The sequence below is a fragment of the Podospora bellae-mahoneyi genome, chromosome 6 (assembly GCF_035222275.1).
Source record: "Podospora bellae-mahoneyi strain CBS 112042 chromosome 6, whole genome shotgun sequence".
NCBI lineage: Eukaryota > Fungi > Ascomycota > Sordariomycetes > Sordariales > Podosporaceae > Podospora > Podospora bellae-mahoneyi.
The window spans coordinates 3,178,454-3,196,893 of record NC_085885.1 but is presented as its reverse complement, the minus strand read 5'-3'; the positions used below and the strand labels follow the sequence as shown (position 1 = coordinate 3,196,893).

General features: G+C 52.1%; 6 protein-coding genes across 6 annotated transcripts; 4 read left to right on the top strand and 2 right to left on the bottom strand.

Moving 5' to 3' along the window:
* Positions 1-540: 540 nt before the first annotated feature.
* SNZ1 (Pyridoxal 5'-phosphate synthase subunit snz1) lies at positions 541-1,476 on the bottom strand (the record flags this gene model as incomplete). The annotated part of the gene is made up of 1 exon (XM_062881255.1): positions 541-1,476. The coding sequence occupies one exon, from the start codon at positions 1,474-1,476 to the stop codon at positions 541-543; it is 936 nt and encodes a 311-aa protein (XP_062729959.1).
* Positions 1,477-2,940: 1,464 nt separating this feature from the next.
* On the top strand, positions 2,941-3,660 carry SNO1 (Senecionine N-oxygenase; the record flags this gene model as incomplete). The annotated part of the gene is made up of 1 exon (XM_062881254.1): positions 2,941-3,660. One exon carries the CDS (start codon positions 2,941-2,943, stop codon positions 3,658-3,660), a length of 720 nt encoding a protein of 239 aa, XP_062729958.1.
* A 679-nt stretch (positions 3,661-4,339) lies between these two features.
* QC761_608340 (uncharacterized protein) lies at positions 4,340-4,979 on the top strand (the record flags this gene model as incomplete). Its single annotated transcript, XM_062881253.1, has 2 exons — positions 4,340-4,404; positions 4,460-4,979. 2 exons carry the CDS (start codon positions 4,340-4,342, stop codon positions 4,977-4,979), a joined length of 585 nt encoding a protein of 194 aa, XP_062729957.1.
* A 923-nt stretch (positions 4,980-5,902) lies between these two features.
* Positions 5,903-7,087, top strand: QC761_608335 (uncharacterized protein; the record flags this gene model as incomplete). The annotated part of the gene is made up of 3 exons (XM_062881252.1): positions 5,903-6,083; positions 6,254-6,419; positions 6,468-7,087. The coding sequence occupies 3 exons, from the start codon at positions 5,903-5,905 to the stop codon at positions 6,673-6,675; spliced, it is 555 nt and encodes a 184-aa protein (XP_062729956.1). The 3' UTR covers positions 6,676-7,087.
* Positions 7,088-11,331: 4,244 nt separating this feature from the next.
* On the bottom strand, positions 11,332-12,680 carry QC761_608310 (uncharacterized protein; the record flags this gene model as incomplete). Its single annotated transcript, XM_062881250.1, has 2 exons — positions 11,332-12,204; positions 12,270-12,680. The coding sequence occupies 2 exons, from the start codon at positions 12,678-12,680 to the stop codon at positions 11,425-11,427; spliced, it is 1,191 nt and encodes a 396-aa protein (XP_062729955.1). The 3' UTR covers positions 11,332-11,424.
* Positions 12,681-13,420: 740 nt separating this feature from the next.
* On the top strand, positions 13,421-18,052 carry QC761_608300 (uncharacterized protein; the record flags this gene model as incomplete). Its single annotated transcript, XM_062881249.1, is given in 4 exon segments — positions 13,421-13,818; positions 13,883-13,938; positions 13,954-16,305; positions 16,353-18,052. The coding sequence occupies 4 exon segments, from the start codon at positions 13,421-13,423 to the stop codon at positions 18,050-18,052; spliced, it is 4,506 nt and encodes a 1,501-aa protein (XP_062729954.1).
* Between the last annotated feature and the right edge of the window lie 388 nt (positions 18,053-18,440).

Here is an 18,440-nt window from a genome sequence, read left to right as displayed (position 1 = left end):
GTATCCAAAAGCAAAAAGATTAGTACACGCAGTGTAAGCTTTTCTCTACCGTACATACGTAGTGCTTATTTAAAGAAGTTAAAGAGTATTCTATATAGAATCCTGACGCGGCATCTAGCCATGCGTCAAACGTACGTGAAACATGTTCTATAATGAAGGGAGCATGGCTCTCCGGACAGATGTGCAGTCTTCTGATCCTGTGTCTTTATATCCGGCCAATGAGCCATATTACTCAAGCTAAGGCATGCCAGTTGCCGTAGTGACCATGACCCAGATAACGTGACACCGTCACCCTGAGTCATGGTTGACCACGAGTGTAAAGAAACCTAGCTATAGTCACGTTTCAATGTCATAATGTCGATTCATTCATGCTTCATTGCTCCTAGATGAGAAAACTATGAGTCTTCACAATGTAATTGATGTCAAAAAATAGGATGCCACCCATTCCACGACCCGCGCTTTTAAGTGTTGAGAGTCGAACCTCCATTCGCTTTTCCCATCCCAAAAAATCCAAAAAGAAAATTTCCCACCATCTCCGCTTTACCAGCCTCTGCCAGCAAGCTTCTCATCCTCCTTGAGCCCAGCGTTGCTAATACCCTTCATGGCAGTCCCGTGCTCAATGCTGGCCTCGATGAGTGCCTTCTTGTCCGTCCAGTTGGCAACAGCCTTGACGATAGCCCTTGCGCGCTTAGTAGCATGCTCAGCATCCAGCGCATCCTTGAAGATACCACTGCCAACAAACACACCATCGCAGCCAAGCTGCATCATGAGTGCAGCATCAGCCGGGGTAGCCACACCACCAGCGGCAAAGTTGACAACCGGCAGTCTGCCCAACTCAGCAGTCTGCTTCAGCAGAATAGGATCAGCACCAATCTCCCTTGCCAACTTGGCGATACCCAACTCCCCCTCGGAAGCAAGAGCAGCCTTCGCCTTGGCGATCTCAGCGTTCACCGTCCGGATGTGCTTCACAGCCTCGACAACATCACCGGTGCCAGCCTCGCCCTTGGTGCGGATGAACGCCGCGCCCTCCTTGATTCTCCTCAGCGCCTCGCCCAAGTTTCTGCACCCGCACACAAAGGGGACCTTGAAGTCGGTCTTTTGAACGTGGTACTGGTCATCAGCAGGGGTGAGGACCTCGCTCTCGTCGACATAGTCGATTCCGAGGGCCTCAAGGATCTGGCACTCAACAATGTGGCCGATGCGGGCCTTGGCCATGACGGGGATGGTGACGGCAGCCTGGATCTCCTTGATCATCTCCGGGTTGGACATACGGGCGACACCGCCGACCTTGCGGATGTCGGAGGGGATGCGCTCGAGGGCCATGACGGCGACGGCGCCGGCCTCCTCGGCGATGCGGGCTTGCTCGACGTTGGTGACGTCCATGATGACGCCGCCCTTGAGCATCTGGGCGAGGCCGGCTTTGACGGTGAAGTCATCGCTGATGGAGGAGATGCCGTTGGTGAGGTTGGTGGCCATTTTGATTTTAGGGTGAGATTTGTTTTGATATTAATAGGAAAAGCGTTTTGAGGGCTTTTTTAGTGGCGAGAAGAGGTGTTTTAAGGTTTGGTAGTGTTGGTTATGTAAGAGTCTTTGATGGATGGTGGAGGTCAAGCCAGTCAGTGTGATAGGTAGATAGATGGTTGAGGAAGTCGATGCTGTTGATGTCGAGAAACAGCTGCCTCGAAGGGGAAAGACTTGATCTTTTAAGGAAGATGATTCGTGAGTCAGTGAGGGGACAGGCGTGGTGGTTGACCCCTCGATCGTCAGGTGTATGCATGCATGGCAGCGTGAAGGGCGGGATCTCTACACAGTGTGAGATCTACTGTAGCGTTGAAAGAACTCTGGGTCTGGGACAGTTCACGCCGTGAGCGATTGACGACCCTTGCCTCCGGATCGGAGAGGACCCGGAGCGTCGGCACACCAGTCACGTAGCTCGAGATTACATAACATCCTAGCTTCCAAAGAGAAGGTGGCCAGCAGCTGTGCTCACGGGGATATCTCGCTTGATCCCTGATGCCGTACACTGCCACGACTGGCATTGTCTATCTTGGCCTTGTGTCCATAGCATACGGCCGAGGTTCAAATTGTTGATGATATCTCTCTAATCTGAAGCCAATTGAGGTCCAATCTGGACATCCCACGCCCTAAAAGGGCTGGAGACTAACACAACACCGGCACTTTTGACATGTGGCTTACTGCCCACGCGCCCTTTCCACGTAACAAAGAAAAAAAAAAGGCAAGAGTCACATTTCAACGAGGGGTCATCGAGGGGCAGATATTACCCCTCCAACTTTTTTGCTCTCGGCCTGGGCAAGCGTGGGGTTCCCACACCGTATCAACTTTATTTCCTCCCCACGGCCCTGTCACCACCCGCGGCGATGTTGAGGCGATAGCGAGGTTACCTCTTGCACCATCCAATGGTGAAAAGTCTCGAAGAGTCTTTTGCCTGCCCCCTGCACCGTGTGTGTAAAGTGTCCGATGTCGTTCCCAATTGGGGTGGCGAGGGATTTTTTCAGTACTTTCTTGTCGGATCCAAGAGACCAAGAGATGGTTAATAAGCCGCCCCTATCCGGCATATCCCGTGCCACCCGGCCAGCAACCATGTCACCACTTTGCTCACCTGCATATACCTTACCTCCTGGTACCTGCTTACGACTTGCGATGAGCGGCCCCATCTGAAATAACAATCATCGTGACTCGTCAAGAACGTTTAAGAATTCAGTATTCCGCCAGGAGATACCTTCGGCAGATATCACACCCCATTTTGGCTGCTCACTTGACAAGGCGACTTATCAACAAAACTATTGTGTACCACCAAGCTTCATACTGTAACAACCAAGAAGCCACCGCTCATACATATATTTCTAACCCGCTTTGACTCATCATTCAACCAACCCACCTACACCACCAACCCTACCCCTATACACACCCACAGACACAATGCCACCATCAACCATCACCGTCGGCGTCCTAGCCCTCCAAGGCGGCGTAGTCGAGCACATCGCCCTCCTCAACCGCGCCTCGGCAAGCTACCCATCCGTAACCTTCCACTTCCTCGAAGTCCGCACACCCGAGCAACTCTCCCTCTGCGACGCCCTCATCATCCCGGGAGGCGAATCCACAACCATGGCCATCGTCGCCCGCCGCCTCGGCCTCTTGGAGCCACTAAGGGAGTTTGTCAAAATCAACAACAAGCCCGTCTGGGGGACTTGCGCCGGACTTGTAATGCTGGCGGAGGAGGCCTCTGCCACGAAGCAAGGCGGGCAGGAACTCATTGGTGGGTTGGACGTGAGAGTGCTGAGGAACAAATTTGGGACGCAGGTGCAGTCGTTTGTGGCGGATTTGAACTTGGATTTCTTGGGGGAGGGGGAAGGGCCGTTTAGGGGGGTTTTTATCAGGGCGCCGGTCGTGGAGGAGGTGATTGATGGGGATGGGAAGGTCAAGGTTTTGGGGACGGTGAAGAAGCCTGGGGAGGAGGAGGATATTGTTGCTGTGAGACAGGGGAATGTTTTTGGGACGAGTTTTCACCCCGAGTTGACGGGGGATGTGAGGGTGCATGCTTGGTGGTTGGGGAATGTGGTTGAGGCTTTGGGGCAGGGAGGGGAGGGTAAGGGGTTGGTGGTGGGGAAGGGGAAGGGCGATGCTGGGAAGGTTTATTGAAAGGGCGTTTGCATTTAGTTATAGAATTGGAGTTTAAACATGACTTCTGACATACGTGTCAAACGAGCTATAATTCAGGCATGATTACGTAGATCAATGCATATAGAGGCTGGGTCCTCCTAACATGGGCAATCTATCCCATGAATATTGGCGCGTGGATCTCGGCGCCTGAGTTGAGGTGGAATTGGGCGGCTAGGATTTTTAAGGCAGACATAGCCTCTCTATCTACGTAGATATCTCTCATATTCACCTTTGTTCTCCGCCATGTGCATAACCGCACTCGACAGACCGCATAGTTCCCACCAAGATTTTTGTCACATGTTGAGTATCTAGGCAGGTACCACCCACAAGTTTGAGCACGTACATTGAAATCAGAATCAACCATTTCCCGTCACATGTCTGGTAGGCGAGAAGCAAACAGCAGTGACGAGGGGTGGGTGTTGACGGGCAGGTGCCAGGTGGTTAGGTGACAGGTGGTTGGTTCCCTTCGCCAGTAGACTGTCGGGTCTGCTTGCTTCCGTTTTTAGTTCTTCATCTTCTCCTGAAGATCTTCTCGTGCTGTCGCTCTCTCCAAATGTCAAGGTGCTATCTCGGATTGCTCAAAGTTCAACCTGCCTGTCTTACCACTGGCTCCCATCGTTTCTTATCCCGCTCATACTCTTTAGTAACAATAGCAATCATGTCAATCGCTCCCACTTCGAAAGAGTACAAAACATTTTTGGACGTTGTCAATGCCCGTGAGAAGTGCGTGTTTGCTTCCGAGAAATATGACATAGCCAACATCTTAATCGGTTGCCAGTTTCCCCATCCTGCAGTGGGTATTCCAGGTGTATATCGATTCCATCGATAGGTCTTACCATCTTGTCATTCCGCCGGCTGATCAAACTGTTAGGCTTGTCATCCCCTCGGTTGTTTCTGCCTTTTGTGGTCTCCAAGGTCGGAAACTCGACGAGCCCAGCAGGCCAAGGACCTTAGCGCTTGTCGATGGCACCGACGCCGCGTCGAGGACAGCCATTGTCCAGAAGACTCTGCACAAATTCTGCGACGAGAAGATGCTTGCGAATCTGTCACGCTGGCGCAACGAGTTGAAGCCCATCTATGGATCCAGTGGCGAGCTTCCCTTCAAGGTCGATCGTGCTACCGCACCCCTTCTCGGTGTCGTCTCGTATGGGATTCACCGGACAGCCTTCACTCGCAGTGACGACAGTCATATCAAGCTGTGGGTGCAGAAACGCTCACAGTCCACTACATTCTATCCCGACCACCTCGACAATACTGTAGCTAGCTCGACTATACCCGATGGCCAACTGCCTCTATAAGTGGCGATCCCTGAAGCGGGAGAGGAAGCGACCCTTCCTGAAGATCTTGTGCGCTCCAGAACCAAGTCATGCGGAACTGTGACGTATATGCATCTGCACAATGCCTTGCTATCGGCGAGGTCGGTCTTGTTCAGCCACAGGTTGAGTACTTGTCTGAGCTCGAACTGCCGGGCGGGGCTGAACCTAAGCCATGCGACCACAAGGTGGAGTGGTTCAAGCTTTTGGATGCGGAAGAACTCATAGAGAGCATCTTACAAGGCAATCATACGTTGCTCTCGGAGCTCAGATCATATGTTAATCATCTGGACATCCAGGTCACGTCAAACAGGGCTACGCTATGGTTGCTCTAAACTTTATCATCCAGCATGGGCTTCTGGATGGTCAAAATGAGCCGGACTTTGTGGAGAATACCACAAGACTTCATCGCACGCTCGAGTTGCCTGTCAAGCAATTAAACCCTTCCCTAGACTAGCCTGAGATGAGATACATTGTGTTGACGACGGCTTGTGCCATGTATCACTCCTCCAAGTAAACTATGAACTAGGTAATTACCTGGCTTGAAGCCTCAGCTTCCAGGCTCTGGGGATCAGCCCTGGCAGACGCTTCATAAGTAATTGGTGTGCTGCTGATCTCTTCTCAGTTAAAACTCATGGTAATGGTGATGGTAGGAAATTGCTAACGTGACTGGCAGAAGGCTGCCTCGTAGCGGCCAACAGTCCTGGAAGAAAGCTACCAGGCTACCCTTCATCAAACGTAATCTGCTCCTTTTGAGGAAGACACGACCTACTGAGGCACCAAATAAGACAACCGCCTTCAGAGTAAACTCAGCTGCGATAAATTCTCCCGCTTTGATAATTCTTCCCAGAACAACCCACAACGCAATCGGTCGGGTAGGTTTTGCTCTCCCCGTCTCATCACACACAATGACTCCCACTTCGTCTCCCAGGGCGACACCTCTCATACCAGAGGAAGACATCCTCTCAAAGGTCCTCCTGCGCCATTCAAATGGCGCATCAACATTCATCGTTCCGTGGTGGCGACTCGAGAAGAGAAAAGATGGGATGCTAGTCCGACAGTACGCGGATGCAAAAAGCGAGGTCCTGAGTTACCAGCAAGCACTGGCCCAAACGGTTGCATGCGCAGAGTGGTATGATGCTGAGATATTGTACACGAGCTAGTGTCAGTTTGGTGACATACCTTTCTGTTTAAACCACGGTAAGAATAGCCCTTCACATATCGCAGTAAAGCTCTGACGTGACTAATTGAACGCGCAGCTGCCGACTTTAAGGTGGCGCGGATGTGCTTGCTCGAGTATCTGGACTCAATCCAGTTCTACATGAACAGGCTCTTCATTGAAATCGACAAGGCGGTTGCTAAGAAGCAAGAGGAGTTCGATGACGGCCAGAGGAAGAAACTTCTGCACCTCGTCAGGGTTGCATTGTGAGGTGACGATGACCGTTGCAGACCTTGACATTTTACTAACCATAGCTACAACATACTGGTAATGTCATTATGGACATTGTCCTTTCATCTGCTCACAACTCACTTTCACTTCTACGTCACGCCAGTCATCTACGCATTCTTGTACTTTGTGGCTCACGACCTCCTGGGCGCGAGCTGGAAAACTCTTTGGGCCACAATTTTCACCATAGCTTCGAAGGATTCACCGCTCCAGCGGGAACTCACGCACTTGTAAAAGGTCTAAACAATGCTCGTGAGGACTGGAATGTGAAGAAGAATTCCATGACCAAAACACATGCGAAGTTGATGGTAATGGTCCAGCAAGGTATGTACTGTGGGGAACTTTACGGAGGGATGCATTCTTTTGGGTTGCAGACCAGCGGCTGGAAATATCTGCCTCCGAGGCTGAGCCGGCTTTTGTTTAGAGATGAAGAGACAGCGAGGTTTATGGACTCGGTTGATTTTGACTGGGGGGCTCTCTACAATTGAGATTCAGCCGGCTGGTGGGAACCGCACTCAACATATTGCAATGATTTTAAAAGGTCATAACTGGCATATCGGAGAATGAACTAGGGGAATTGCGATAAAGAGGCAAGCTTGGGATGATACAGACGGGTCTCCTATCTAGATAAGTACCTAACGAAATGCATTATCCTTTCAGGACTTTAAAGTCCCTTGATGACCAGCCCTGATGGGCGCAATGATCCACTGGCATATATGAGGTGTTGGCTTTCTCACGCGTGCCCAATCAACCTGTTCTATTCTTTTCTCTTCATCAGTTCTTAGTAAGTTTATATTACAATGTTTTTTTTCCAAAATCAACCTAGTCTGTTCCTGTATGAGCTAGAAAGATCAAACTGGCGTCTATCGTGCTTGAGAATACTGCATGGTCCTCACTGCTTAAAAAATCAACCCTTAGTCGCGTTGATCATTTCCTGCACCAGCCAATAGCTGATAGGAGGCTCCTTCCCCTCCCTCAACTCCCTATCCCAATTCTCCAACGACTTTTCAAACACCTCTGATATCTCGGGGGTGAAGCCGAAACCACCAGAACCCTCGTCATCTTGCTCGCCATCATCTCCGTCACCGTCTTCGTCGGTCGATACTACACCGGGCTCTTCAGAACGACCACATCTCTGCTGCCCTTCATACCCCTTATTCCCCGGCACCTCACGCTCGTATATTTCCTTGCGCGCCGTTGTTGCCCCTTGAACGTGCGCCACCGCTCCGTGTTCTCCTCGTCATTGTAACTCAACTCCACGAGACCGTTCCAATGGTTGTATGCCAGGTGAACGTAGAACCGGTGGAGGGCGCGGGCATTGTCGCCCTTGTTGCGCTGACCGAGGAAGGAAAGCGGTTCGATGATACTGCCACAGCCAGAACAATATCGGTACCTGGACATGGGCGATTTCCATCTCCGTTTTGGGACCTGAACAGTCGCCACTTTAACCTGAGCAGAGGTGGAGATCTCCTGAGCAGGGGGAACAAGAGCGTGAGTAGGCCCTGAGCATGGTAAGCAAGGCCCTAAGTATGGTGAGCAAGGTCCTGAGTACGGTAAGTAATAATTAAATCCACTTAAAACTAGTCTAAAAGTAAATTAGAGTAAGGTTATTTTTAAAATGTATATTTTTCTATAATAAATATTGAATATACTACAAAGAAATTTTAATAAAGTTACGAGAATATAATTTTGGTTATACTTTCAAATATTCTTTTTAAAGTAACGTTAAGTATAATAAGTTATAATATGTATCGCGTAGCAGTTTGCAGTTCATGCCATTATGCCGTGCTGCCTGGTTCGATCAAGACGCAAGTACCAACATCAAACCGTCCAAACCAGTGCAGACGAGAACCAGCCGGACCCGGCAGACCAAGTGTTAAACCATTTCAAAGCGTTGGCCGAGACCGTGAAGGAGAACGACCGGAAGGCGGCGGCGGTCATCGGCGTGCAGTCGCGGTTTTCCGCCAACATGTGAATCCGACGGACCGGTTGGCCCCGGCATTTACGGGGGTTCGACCGCGAGTGGTTGGCCGGGATTGCACAGCCGCGGGGTCCGGAAAACCCGGATGTGAGAACCCGTGGGAATGGAGAAGGCGAGGGTGAAGACAAACCCGCAACCAGCGAGGATGCGTTGGCGCGCGTGTTATAAGCCGTCGAAAGGGTCATTTGGCGGGCCCAGCGAGCATCCCGAGTCGACCTAGTAGGGTCGGCGGCCATCAATTATATCAGCAGACGCGAGGCGGGCGGCGATTGGAACGAGAAGCCGTTCCACGCGGAGCAGAAGGGCCAGACGATGAAGCGGTAGACCGAATCGTGGAAGTCGGCAGTGGGGTACATATGGCGGACGTGCCGTTTGAAAGCCACAGGAGCAGCGGAAACAGCGGAAACAGCAGATACTACAGGGTCCACGGCAGACGTAGGAGCAGATGGTGAATCGGAGCAAGATGAAGGAAGCGGCGAGAGGGAGAGCCTGTATGAAGAACTTTCGTTAAAACGGTTCAAACCCTGACATTCAGGCGGAGTGGCCAGACCAAACGAACACCGTAAGCAAAGCGGTTGCCCCTTGGTTGGATCATGTCTAAGTCTAACCATATGGTGTTGTTTCTGCATGTTTGACTTTCACTTGGCTGTTGGCTTCCCAAGCCATGGTCAGCACCACGGTGAAGGCCTTCCTCTTGGGCAACATCCACCTGTTTTTTGATTTCTCGTTTTGCTGGTCGAAACATTGTCTATCACTACCTACTCTCTCCTTTTCGACGCTCATTTCTTGTGTTTTTGAACTCGCTGGCTGAGACTACCCCGTTCCTTTTCTTCCATACCTACGCCTGATCCAAAATTTCCAAAAGACAGCGATCCCCGACCCCTCCGACTAATGCCGGACCTGCCGTGCTGCAGCTCTGGGGAAAACAGGGCAAAGGATATGAAATTGCTGACGCAGACCTTTCCACCGCCACATGATATAGAACCAAAACATGGACTGGGCCCGCGGACCCGACAAACGCTGAGCTCTAAAAGGGAGGGCAAGGCAGCATTTGATTGGCTCAATTCGGCGTATCCAGCGAAAAAGGCTTATACAGGTGCCAATAACACCCTCCTGGTTGCAACCTTGTATCACCCTGGGCTCAAGAGATATATCAGTGCATAATCCCAAGGGGCACACGCCCCAAGGGCGGCCTTCACCCCTATCTCACGGACCAGTCTAATGCCACCAGGTTGGCAAACTTGGTGGAGTGCTGCCTCTAGGTTCAAGACCAAGCCCGAGGACGGAAATGCTCCTATTGGCAAGGGCCCGCAGCGACTCGACGCAGAGGACGGAGCCTGGGCACTGTTCGAGATGGACTTAAAGACCCCCAAACTGCGCGCCGACTACGTGGGAGACGGCACGTTCCTCTCGGGCAAGAAAAACAGCTTCATCCGACTGCTTGTGTACGGGGACAGACCCAACAAGACCCTCGGAATTCAGGAGTTGCGCAATACTTGGAGCACCAAGATACCCTGCTGCCAAAAGCTGTGTGCGACGCTTGGTGGCATCTGGATCAAGCCGCATTCTAAGGGTGTGCAAGGTGTGGGTGGAGGAGATGAGGTGGGGGATAAGTCAGGGGGCGGTAATGGTGGCGGTGCGAGTGGGAGCGGTTCAAGGATAACGGCGGTGGAAGCGGTGGCAAAGGAGGAGGCAGCGATAAAGGCGGCTCCTCTGACTACGGCAGTGACGACTTCGGCGATGCTGACTGGAGCCAGGTTCAGGGAATGAACGATGCCTCAAACAAGACTGCAGACGCAAAGCAGGGTGTCAAGTCATCCCGCCCAAATCCGGAGACACCCGGGCAGAGACCTGTCAACTCTTCTGTATCCACCGCTAGACCCTCAGCGGCACCCGCCACCGTGAGACCTGTCCTCGTCTCCGCTTCCAAGCAGAATGCACAGCCACGCAAGCCCCTTCAGAGACCGACTACTCCTTCCGGTACCACACCCACCAACCCGTTGAGCAAGACCCCCAGGCAGCCCCTAGGTGAAAGACCACCCTCCAGCCTCAACGCCCAAAGGCCACCACCAGCAACAGCTTCAGGCTCTCCATCCAAGACAGTCGGCGGTGCCACAACCGGCAAGACACCGCTGAAGCAAGCATCAAAGACTGAGACCAACACCTCCAGCACCTCCACCCCCAAATTGGGATCGCTGAAGGCGGCAGTTTCGTCGTCAAAGACATCCAATACTGCCCCTTCCACTTCAAAGTAAAGGGTCTGATAGGTACACAAGATAGGTAAGTAGGATTCAGGCAGGACCTGGTAACAGAGAGTGGGTTCTTTTGGTCGTAAGGTATAAAGTGGGATATTATGATTGGTTTTTGTTTTCTGGTAGCTACTGGCTTAGCTTTTTTTGGACCTGGAGTTTTTTTTTTGTTCTGATTTAAGTGATTTGTGGGTTGGGATATAGTTATCTTTATGCCGTGACAATAAGTGGGTCATTACCCCTAGGACGATGATGAATGAGATGGTCGAAAGGACTGATGTGGCTGTGCATCAAAGCGCGTATTTATCATGTATGCGCTCACTTACAAGTGGTGAAACAGCGCTGTGGAGGTAGCAGGCAGACGCTGTAGGTACTGAAGAGTAGGCAAGGTCATGGATGTATTGATAGATGGGTTTTGTAACCGCTGCACTATCCCCCGTATCCCCACAGGTCGGCGCCGGTAGGCCTCGAACCTACTTTAGGTTCAAGATACAGTCTCACAGTTTCACGAGTGTTTAAGGCTCTCAGGAAGACGACGGACCTATATTCAGCCCTCTCAGCCAGGCAATTTCACGGCTACTGAGGCCTCGTGTACAGAAAGGAAATCAGAAAAGACAAAAGCTCTCCAATTGAATCATTACCCCCAAAGACATTACTCTAAATACCCAGGTATCTGAGAAACTCCCCATTATCCAAAAAGACAAAAACATTGACCCCGTCAAATCACCCCATCGCCTTCCACCACATCCAATCTCAACACAGGTTCGTGGGCGCTTTCCCAGTGCGTCTGGTGTAAAGGGAGCTCATGGCGTCAATAACAGGCTGGTGGGTTTTCAGCGCTTTCATCTCTTTGGAGAGATTGCGATCATCCCCGGCCGTGCCCTTGTGCACTCGCTTCATGAGGAGGTCAATTTTGGTCTGGAAGTGCTCCCAAGTCCTCTTATTGTTCGGATCATTCTGTGTTTTCTCAAAGTCCAAAGCTTTGAAGGTCTTCCCTGCGAAGCTTGTGCCGGTGTGGTAATGCCACTCGATCGGTTCCAGCTGGGGGTTGATCGCCTGTCTGTTGCTATCCACCCTGTAAACACCGTCGCGCCTATCATTCGGGAACAACTTTCTCATCTCTTCCTCCATCTTGTTGAGCTGGTATGCCTTGCGCAGCTTGATGATGTTTTCCATGAGAGGCATGAGATTCGGGCCGATGAGGTTTGCCTCGATTTTTTGCGGATGGTTAGCCGGTATATTCTGGACCCGCGTTTGCACTTCCGAGATGAATTTTGCGTAATTGACCTGATACAAGCCGACATAGCCAGAACCCTTCATCTGATCGGTTTTCCGGTCGTAATACTGCAAAATCTTCTCTGATGAGAGTAGTGCGTTGAGGATGCCATCCATAACTGGAGCTTGGGCATATGCTTTGATGACATCTTCTATCTTGCTCTTGTTTGTGTACCAGTTGGTTGGAAGGTCTTTGGGAAGATGGTTCGACAGGGCGGGTTTGCCATCGTTCTTTCCTCCAGAGATGAAAGTCATGAACTGGCAGGGTTCCAAAGTTAGGTAGGGCGAATAAAAGACACTGCAGGACACTGGAATATCCTTACCTCGTCCAAGTTGCATGGCCTGCCCTTTCCTACTGCACAATCTTTGGCAATGCTGTACCGGGTAGGATCAAAACCAGGGGGCCGTGAAAGTTCTTCTAAACGGTACAACATGTAGGCAAAGACACGCTCAGCAGCGTGAGCGTACTTTGACTCTGGCCCCGCCATGGCCTGGCAGACCAGAAAGGCTAGGAGCAGGAGCCATGAGGGAAAAGACAGGCGGGACCGCATGGCGCCTGTAGCAAAGGTGATGAGAAAGAAAAACGAAAGTGAAGTGAGTGGCGATGGTTCAAAGAACCTGGAAAACGAATGACAATGAAGGCAGCCGCACCAAAGGGGCGATGGTGTCAACGGAACAGAGAAGGAAAGGGATGAGCGAGACAGAGCCCTTTCAAGAGTGTCCCGCAGGCACATCCGTCAGAGTGGATCACGGTTCGAAAACTTCATCTATATTTGGTGAGTGTGATGGGTAACGTAGTGTCGCATTGGTCCGCGGCTAGTTCCAACTTCCGGGAATCTTGATTCGGCCGAGGATGCAAAACAGTCCAGCCTCATCTTGATCTAGACATCCGATATTTGACCTCCTCGGTAGCGATTTAGCCAGCAGCAAAAGCACTGGATGTGGAACGAGATGGGGTCATATTTTGTCAGTCTCTGGGAATTAAGGAGTTCCAGACCACGCAAAACTCCGACGGTTATAAATGCCGTCGGGGTTTTGCTATGGACCTGTGAGCCCCTGAAGCAAGACCCCCCAGCGCCCACTACGCCATTGCCCGAAGAGGTCCTGGTAGATCGAATGTTGCAAAGAAGGTGGCAATAGGCATCCTTCCAAAAAGATTAGTAGGATGCTTAGACTTTTCTAGGGCTGACGTACAGTTACATCGTAGACTCGGAGAATTGGCATTGTGATTAAGCCTTGGCATCCATGAGCAAAGCTTGACATGCAGCATCAAGACCAGCCATGGCAAAAGTCCAACAGGTGGTTCAGACCCATGGATATATTGGGCGGTGCCCGTGTCGTGAAGCTACGCCAATTGTACGTCTCTGTCTGTACTTGTTGAAACAGGACTGGGCCAGATACCTATCGTCATTCTTTTTGTCAGTCATTTTTGTCACTCTTTTACTTTTGTTGTTTTTATTTGCTGGGAGCAATCATGTTGTTACCTGTGGCCCTTGCCCTTTTGGGCATCAAGGTGCCGATGGTGGTCGCCCAAGGATTTGAAATACCTCAGTACTTTGAGATTTCTGGGCTCCCCATGGACTCTGAGAGCTTTCCGATCGTCGATGCAGCAGCGCGACCACAGCCAGATCTGTCTGACCCCAAGACAGTTGAAAAGCTCGAACAACAGTGGTTGGAAGCAGCACAACGCATTCCCACTGAGCTCATCAATCGATGCCCTGTGGCATGCAGTAGCGCTGGGAGCGACTCTCTCAAGTGGGACGTGTACCCACACGTTGCGCGCATGGCCAAGTGTGAAAAGACTGTGCTGTTTGAGATGCCTGTGTTCTCTGAGATCAAGACAGACATGACACCAGTTGAGTTGCGTGTCTGGTAAGTTAGCTCCCATCCTCCCTTGTGTTGTGGACGACAGAATACAACTGACCCCTGGTTCTAGCACCGCTGATCTTACCGGGGCGGGCCGAGGGTCGAAGAGATCTCTTGGCAACGACGGTGAATGCGCACCAGTCTTCCAAGTTGAGACTTCAACGTCACTTCGTCTGGCGTTGACGGGGGGGCAAAAGGCGCCGGACAAGGCCGCAGCCGGGGTTGTGTCTTCAATACAGCAAATATCCAACCACCTGGAAAGCATTGTGCCCTCGTGTGGCAAGAACAAGGTCGCCTTCGCCCACTCTGGGACTGTCGTCGTCGGCCTGTATGTGGGCGCTCAGGCCCACCGCCAGGGCCTTGCTGGAGATGCCCTTGACCGCCTGCTTGCTCGGGTGGAAAAGGAGGGGTTCTCGGATAACCTCATTGGGGAGGTATGCGAGTCCGCGTACAGTGCCGACTATGTTGTCGGTGTAGTTGTCCATGCGGGGAATGACGCAGCCTCGAAGGTTCAGCAGGCTATCCGCGCATGGAACGAGGGTTCCTGCCTCGCCGCGGGTTCATCCAGCCAGGCGGTGGGCGAGCCTATCAGACTGTTCGTGCCTGCCCCATCAACCCCTTCCGCCGCTTCTTCTTCCTCGAACCACACAACCGCTTCCTCGTCGAACTTCACCGCACAGAGCCGTATGCACCGCGCGCGTGACAGTGGCTCCATGTTTCGCGGGCTCGCCAGCCGACAGGAGTACTGTTCCAACGTGAAGCAGGTGGTTGCCGGCAACACCTGCGAGACGATTGCCGACAAGCGCTGCACCATTTCCCTGGATCGATTCCTCTCCTACAACCCTGGCATCGACTGCAAGAACCTGTGGGTTGGCCAGAATGTTTGTTGCACAGAGGGGGCCACGCCCCCTCCCGCTCCCCTCATACCCGCCCCTGATCCGTACTGTACCAACTGGAAAACTGTCCAGGCAGGCCAGACATGCGAATACATGGCCGACAAGCGCTGTACCGTTTCCCTCTCCACCTTCAAATCTCGCAACCCTCACCTCGACTGCAACAACCTCAAAGTCGGAACCACGTTCTGCTGCAACGCGGGCCGAGTCCCCCCTGAGAACGAGTGTTCAAACTCCAAGACTGTGGTAGCTGGCAATACCTGTCTCCAAATTGCCGACAAACGTTGCACCATTTCCATCGCCAAGTTCGTCGAGTACAACCCCCAGCTCAACTGCCAGGACGACAACGGTCTGAAGATAGGCGAACCCTTTTGCTGCAATTACGGCAGGGTTCCTCCCCCAGGGCCGCCACCCAACGCCGATGGCACATGCAAGACCGCCGTTGTTGCTGAGGGGGACGGCTGTGATAAGCTGGCAACCAAGTGTGGTATTGCAGGAGATTACATCACCCAGTTCAATCCCCAGTCTGACTTCTGTGCGAACCTCGGTGAAGGGCAGACGTACTGCTGTGGTCGTGGGTCTCTTCCAAATTTGCGCCCCAAGAAGAATGCCGACGGGAGTTGCTTCGACTACACCATCCAACCCCTTGACAGCTGCAACAAGACCGCCATCCGTCACCAGCTTACCCAGGCTGATCTCTTCAAGTTCAACAAGAACACATATGGCTGGAATGGGTGTGACAATCTTAAAGTCAACTTGAAGATCTGTCTGAGTGAAGGGACCCCCCCTATGCCGACTGTAGACGAGACCGCTGTGTGTGGCCCGACAGTTCTCGGCACGAAACGACCGGCCAATAATACTGCCCTCGCGGACCTCAACCCCTGCCCCCTCAACGTCTGTTGCAATCATTGGGGACAGTGTGGCATGACCCATGAGTTCTGCAGCATCACCGAATCTGTCACTGGAAACCCGGGCACTACCACGTGCGTTTCAAACTGCGGCAACGAAATCATCAAGAGCTCCCCTCCAGCCGATCAGATGCGTATCGCATACTTTGAAGCCTGGAACGGCAACCGGCCATGCCTACGAATGAACGTGAACCAGATCGACACATCCAGATATACCCACATCCACTTCGCTTTCGCTGAAGTTTCTCCTTCATTCGAGGTTGTGATTTCTCATGTGCAAGACGAGTGGGACCGGTTTATGACCATGACAGACGTCAAAAAGATCATTTCATTCGGTGGCTGGGATTTTAGCGTCAAGGAGGGCACCTACAGAATCCTGCGTGACGCTGTCAAACCAGCCAACCGTGAGGTCTTTCGCAAGAATGTTGTCGACTTTGTCAACAAGTACAACTTGGACGGCGTTGATTTGGATTGGGAGTATCCTGGAGCTCCAGACAACATGCCTACCGCTGGCGATCCGGTGGAGGGGCTCGACTACTCGACCTGGCTTAAAAGCGTTCGCAGCACCCTTCCATCCAGCAAAACTGTGTCTTTTGCCGCCCCGGCCTCATACTGGTACCTCAAGGCCTTTCCCATCTCGACAATGGCCAGCTACATCGATTATGTCGTGTATATGACCTATGATCTCCATGGTATGTGCTCTCTGTTTTATTTCCATTCCACGCTAACAATATGACAGGCCAGTGGGACGTGGGAAACAAGTACGCCATTGACGGCTGCGAGGCTGGCAACTGCCTGCGATCGCACGTCAACATCACCGAGACAAGGGCTGCGTTGAGCATGATTACCAAGGCGGGCATGCCTTCCAACAAGGTCGTCGTTGGCGTAACCAGCTACGGGAGGTCGTTTCGAATGGCGGAAAAGGACTGCGTCGATCCCCTGTGCACTTTCACGGGCGACAGGGAAAACTCGGAGGCAGCGCCCGGCAAATGCACTGGGACGAGAGGATACATCTCCAACGCTGAAATCGAATCAATCATCGAGACCAACCCTTCAGCAATCTCCTATCATCACGATGGTACCGACTATCTCGTCTACAACGACTACGAATGGGTGGCCTACATGTCGGAGCAGACCAAAGCTCAGCGTGAGAGGTATTACGAGAGCTTGAACATGCGTGGGAGCACAGACTGGGCCGTTGATCTGCAGTCGTTTGACACTGATCAGTGGTATGGGGTGGTTGATCCTTTGGAAGGTCTCGAGCCCGAAGACATCGACCTGCTTTTCCCAAATGACTGTCCCGAGCGGAATTTCAAGACCCTCGAGGAAATCGAGAAGGCCAAAGATGTGGACGCCCACTGCATAGGGGGTTACATGATCGAGGCTTTGGCCAACATGTTGGAAAAAGCTGTGTCCGACTACGACGCCATCATGAAGACCGACTACGACAAGAAGTTTGGGTACTTCGCGAAGGCAGTCAAAGAGAGCTGGGCCGCCAAACTGCGCGAATTTTACTACGACAGCAAGGTCAACAACGACGACTGGTACAATTGTTACAAGGTCGGCGGCAGCACCAAGGTCAGCTGCCCGCCCAAGGCGTCACAGACCACCTCTGTCCGGATGGAGGTCAAGAACCAGAAGGCGTTCGCCGATCATCTCATGAAGGAATTCAGCATCGATTACGCCGATACCATGGCCGGGACTGTGAATCTGAATCTCATTCCTTCTGGCTGCGTCGGCACGAGTCCAGGGAACAATTATGGCAACATTTGTGGTGCGCTGCCCAACCCTGTCGGCACAGAAGCGATTGGCGTCCGGCTTCTTCGTGAGGACCTTGAGATCCCGAACCCAAAGAAGGAAGTTGGACAGTCGCTAGAGAATTTGCGCAAGCTGCCCAAGTATCTCCGCAGCATCGTCAAGCTGCATCGGCTAGGTGCCCTTCACTACGAAACCGACCTTGCAGACGTCATCGACACCACGGCGCCCAGCGTCTTCATGGTGCAGGAGTCGGTGGATGCCATGAAGAAGGCTTATGAGATCGGGGAGGATGTCGAGGAGGAAGAGAAGAAGAGGAAGCAGAAGGATATCATCATGTGGGTGCTGTCGGCCATTCTCTTCATTTTGCCCGGAGCAGGTCAGGCCCTCGCCGGGTTCACGCGCATTGCCATGATTGGCCGTATTGCCAGCATCACGGCGTACACTGGCGGTGTCGCGATGAGTGCGTATGAGGTCGCCAGCGATCCAGAAAATCCGGTTTTGGGCATCTTCATGCTCCTTGTGGATTTGGTCCCTGGCGTGGGGTCGCTCAAGTCTACATGGAAACAGGGCGGCGCCATGCGGGGCAAAATGACGCAGGCGGATATTGACAAGATGGGGCCTCTTGTCAAGAATGGGTTGCAGCAGATTGATAATATTAGGCAGGTGTGCCGGCGGAGGTGATTTGTTGGATGATAGTTTTGGAAAAGAGTGGATGGTTGGTTTGGTGTGAGCTAGTTGAATGAGTGGTGACACAGTGTCCATCCAACGTGACATCTTTTTCTTTGTATATCGAGTAAATAAAAACACCAAGTACATACCTTGTCGTGACCTCTTGTTGACGACTCGCTTACTCTGCAACGTGGTGCGAGTCTGGAGCTTTGCTCGCTTGACATTGGATTGCAAGTCAACATGCTTTCAGGCGCGTCAAGTTTCGAGGAGCAAGGTTTATGTCATTGATGAAAGTGATGAAAGTGTATGGCATTACACATAGCCGACAATAAACCTCGGTAGACAGCGGGTCCCCGTTTCAAGACGGCCTCGCCAGACTCACACAGAATTACAAAATTTA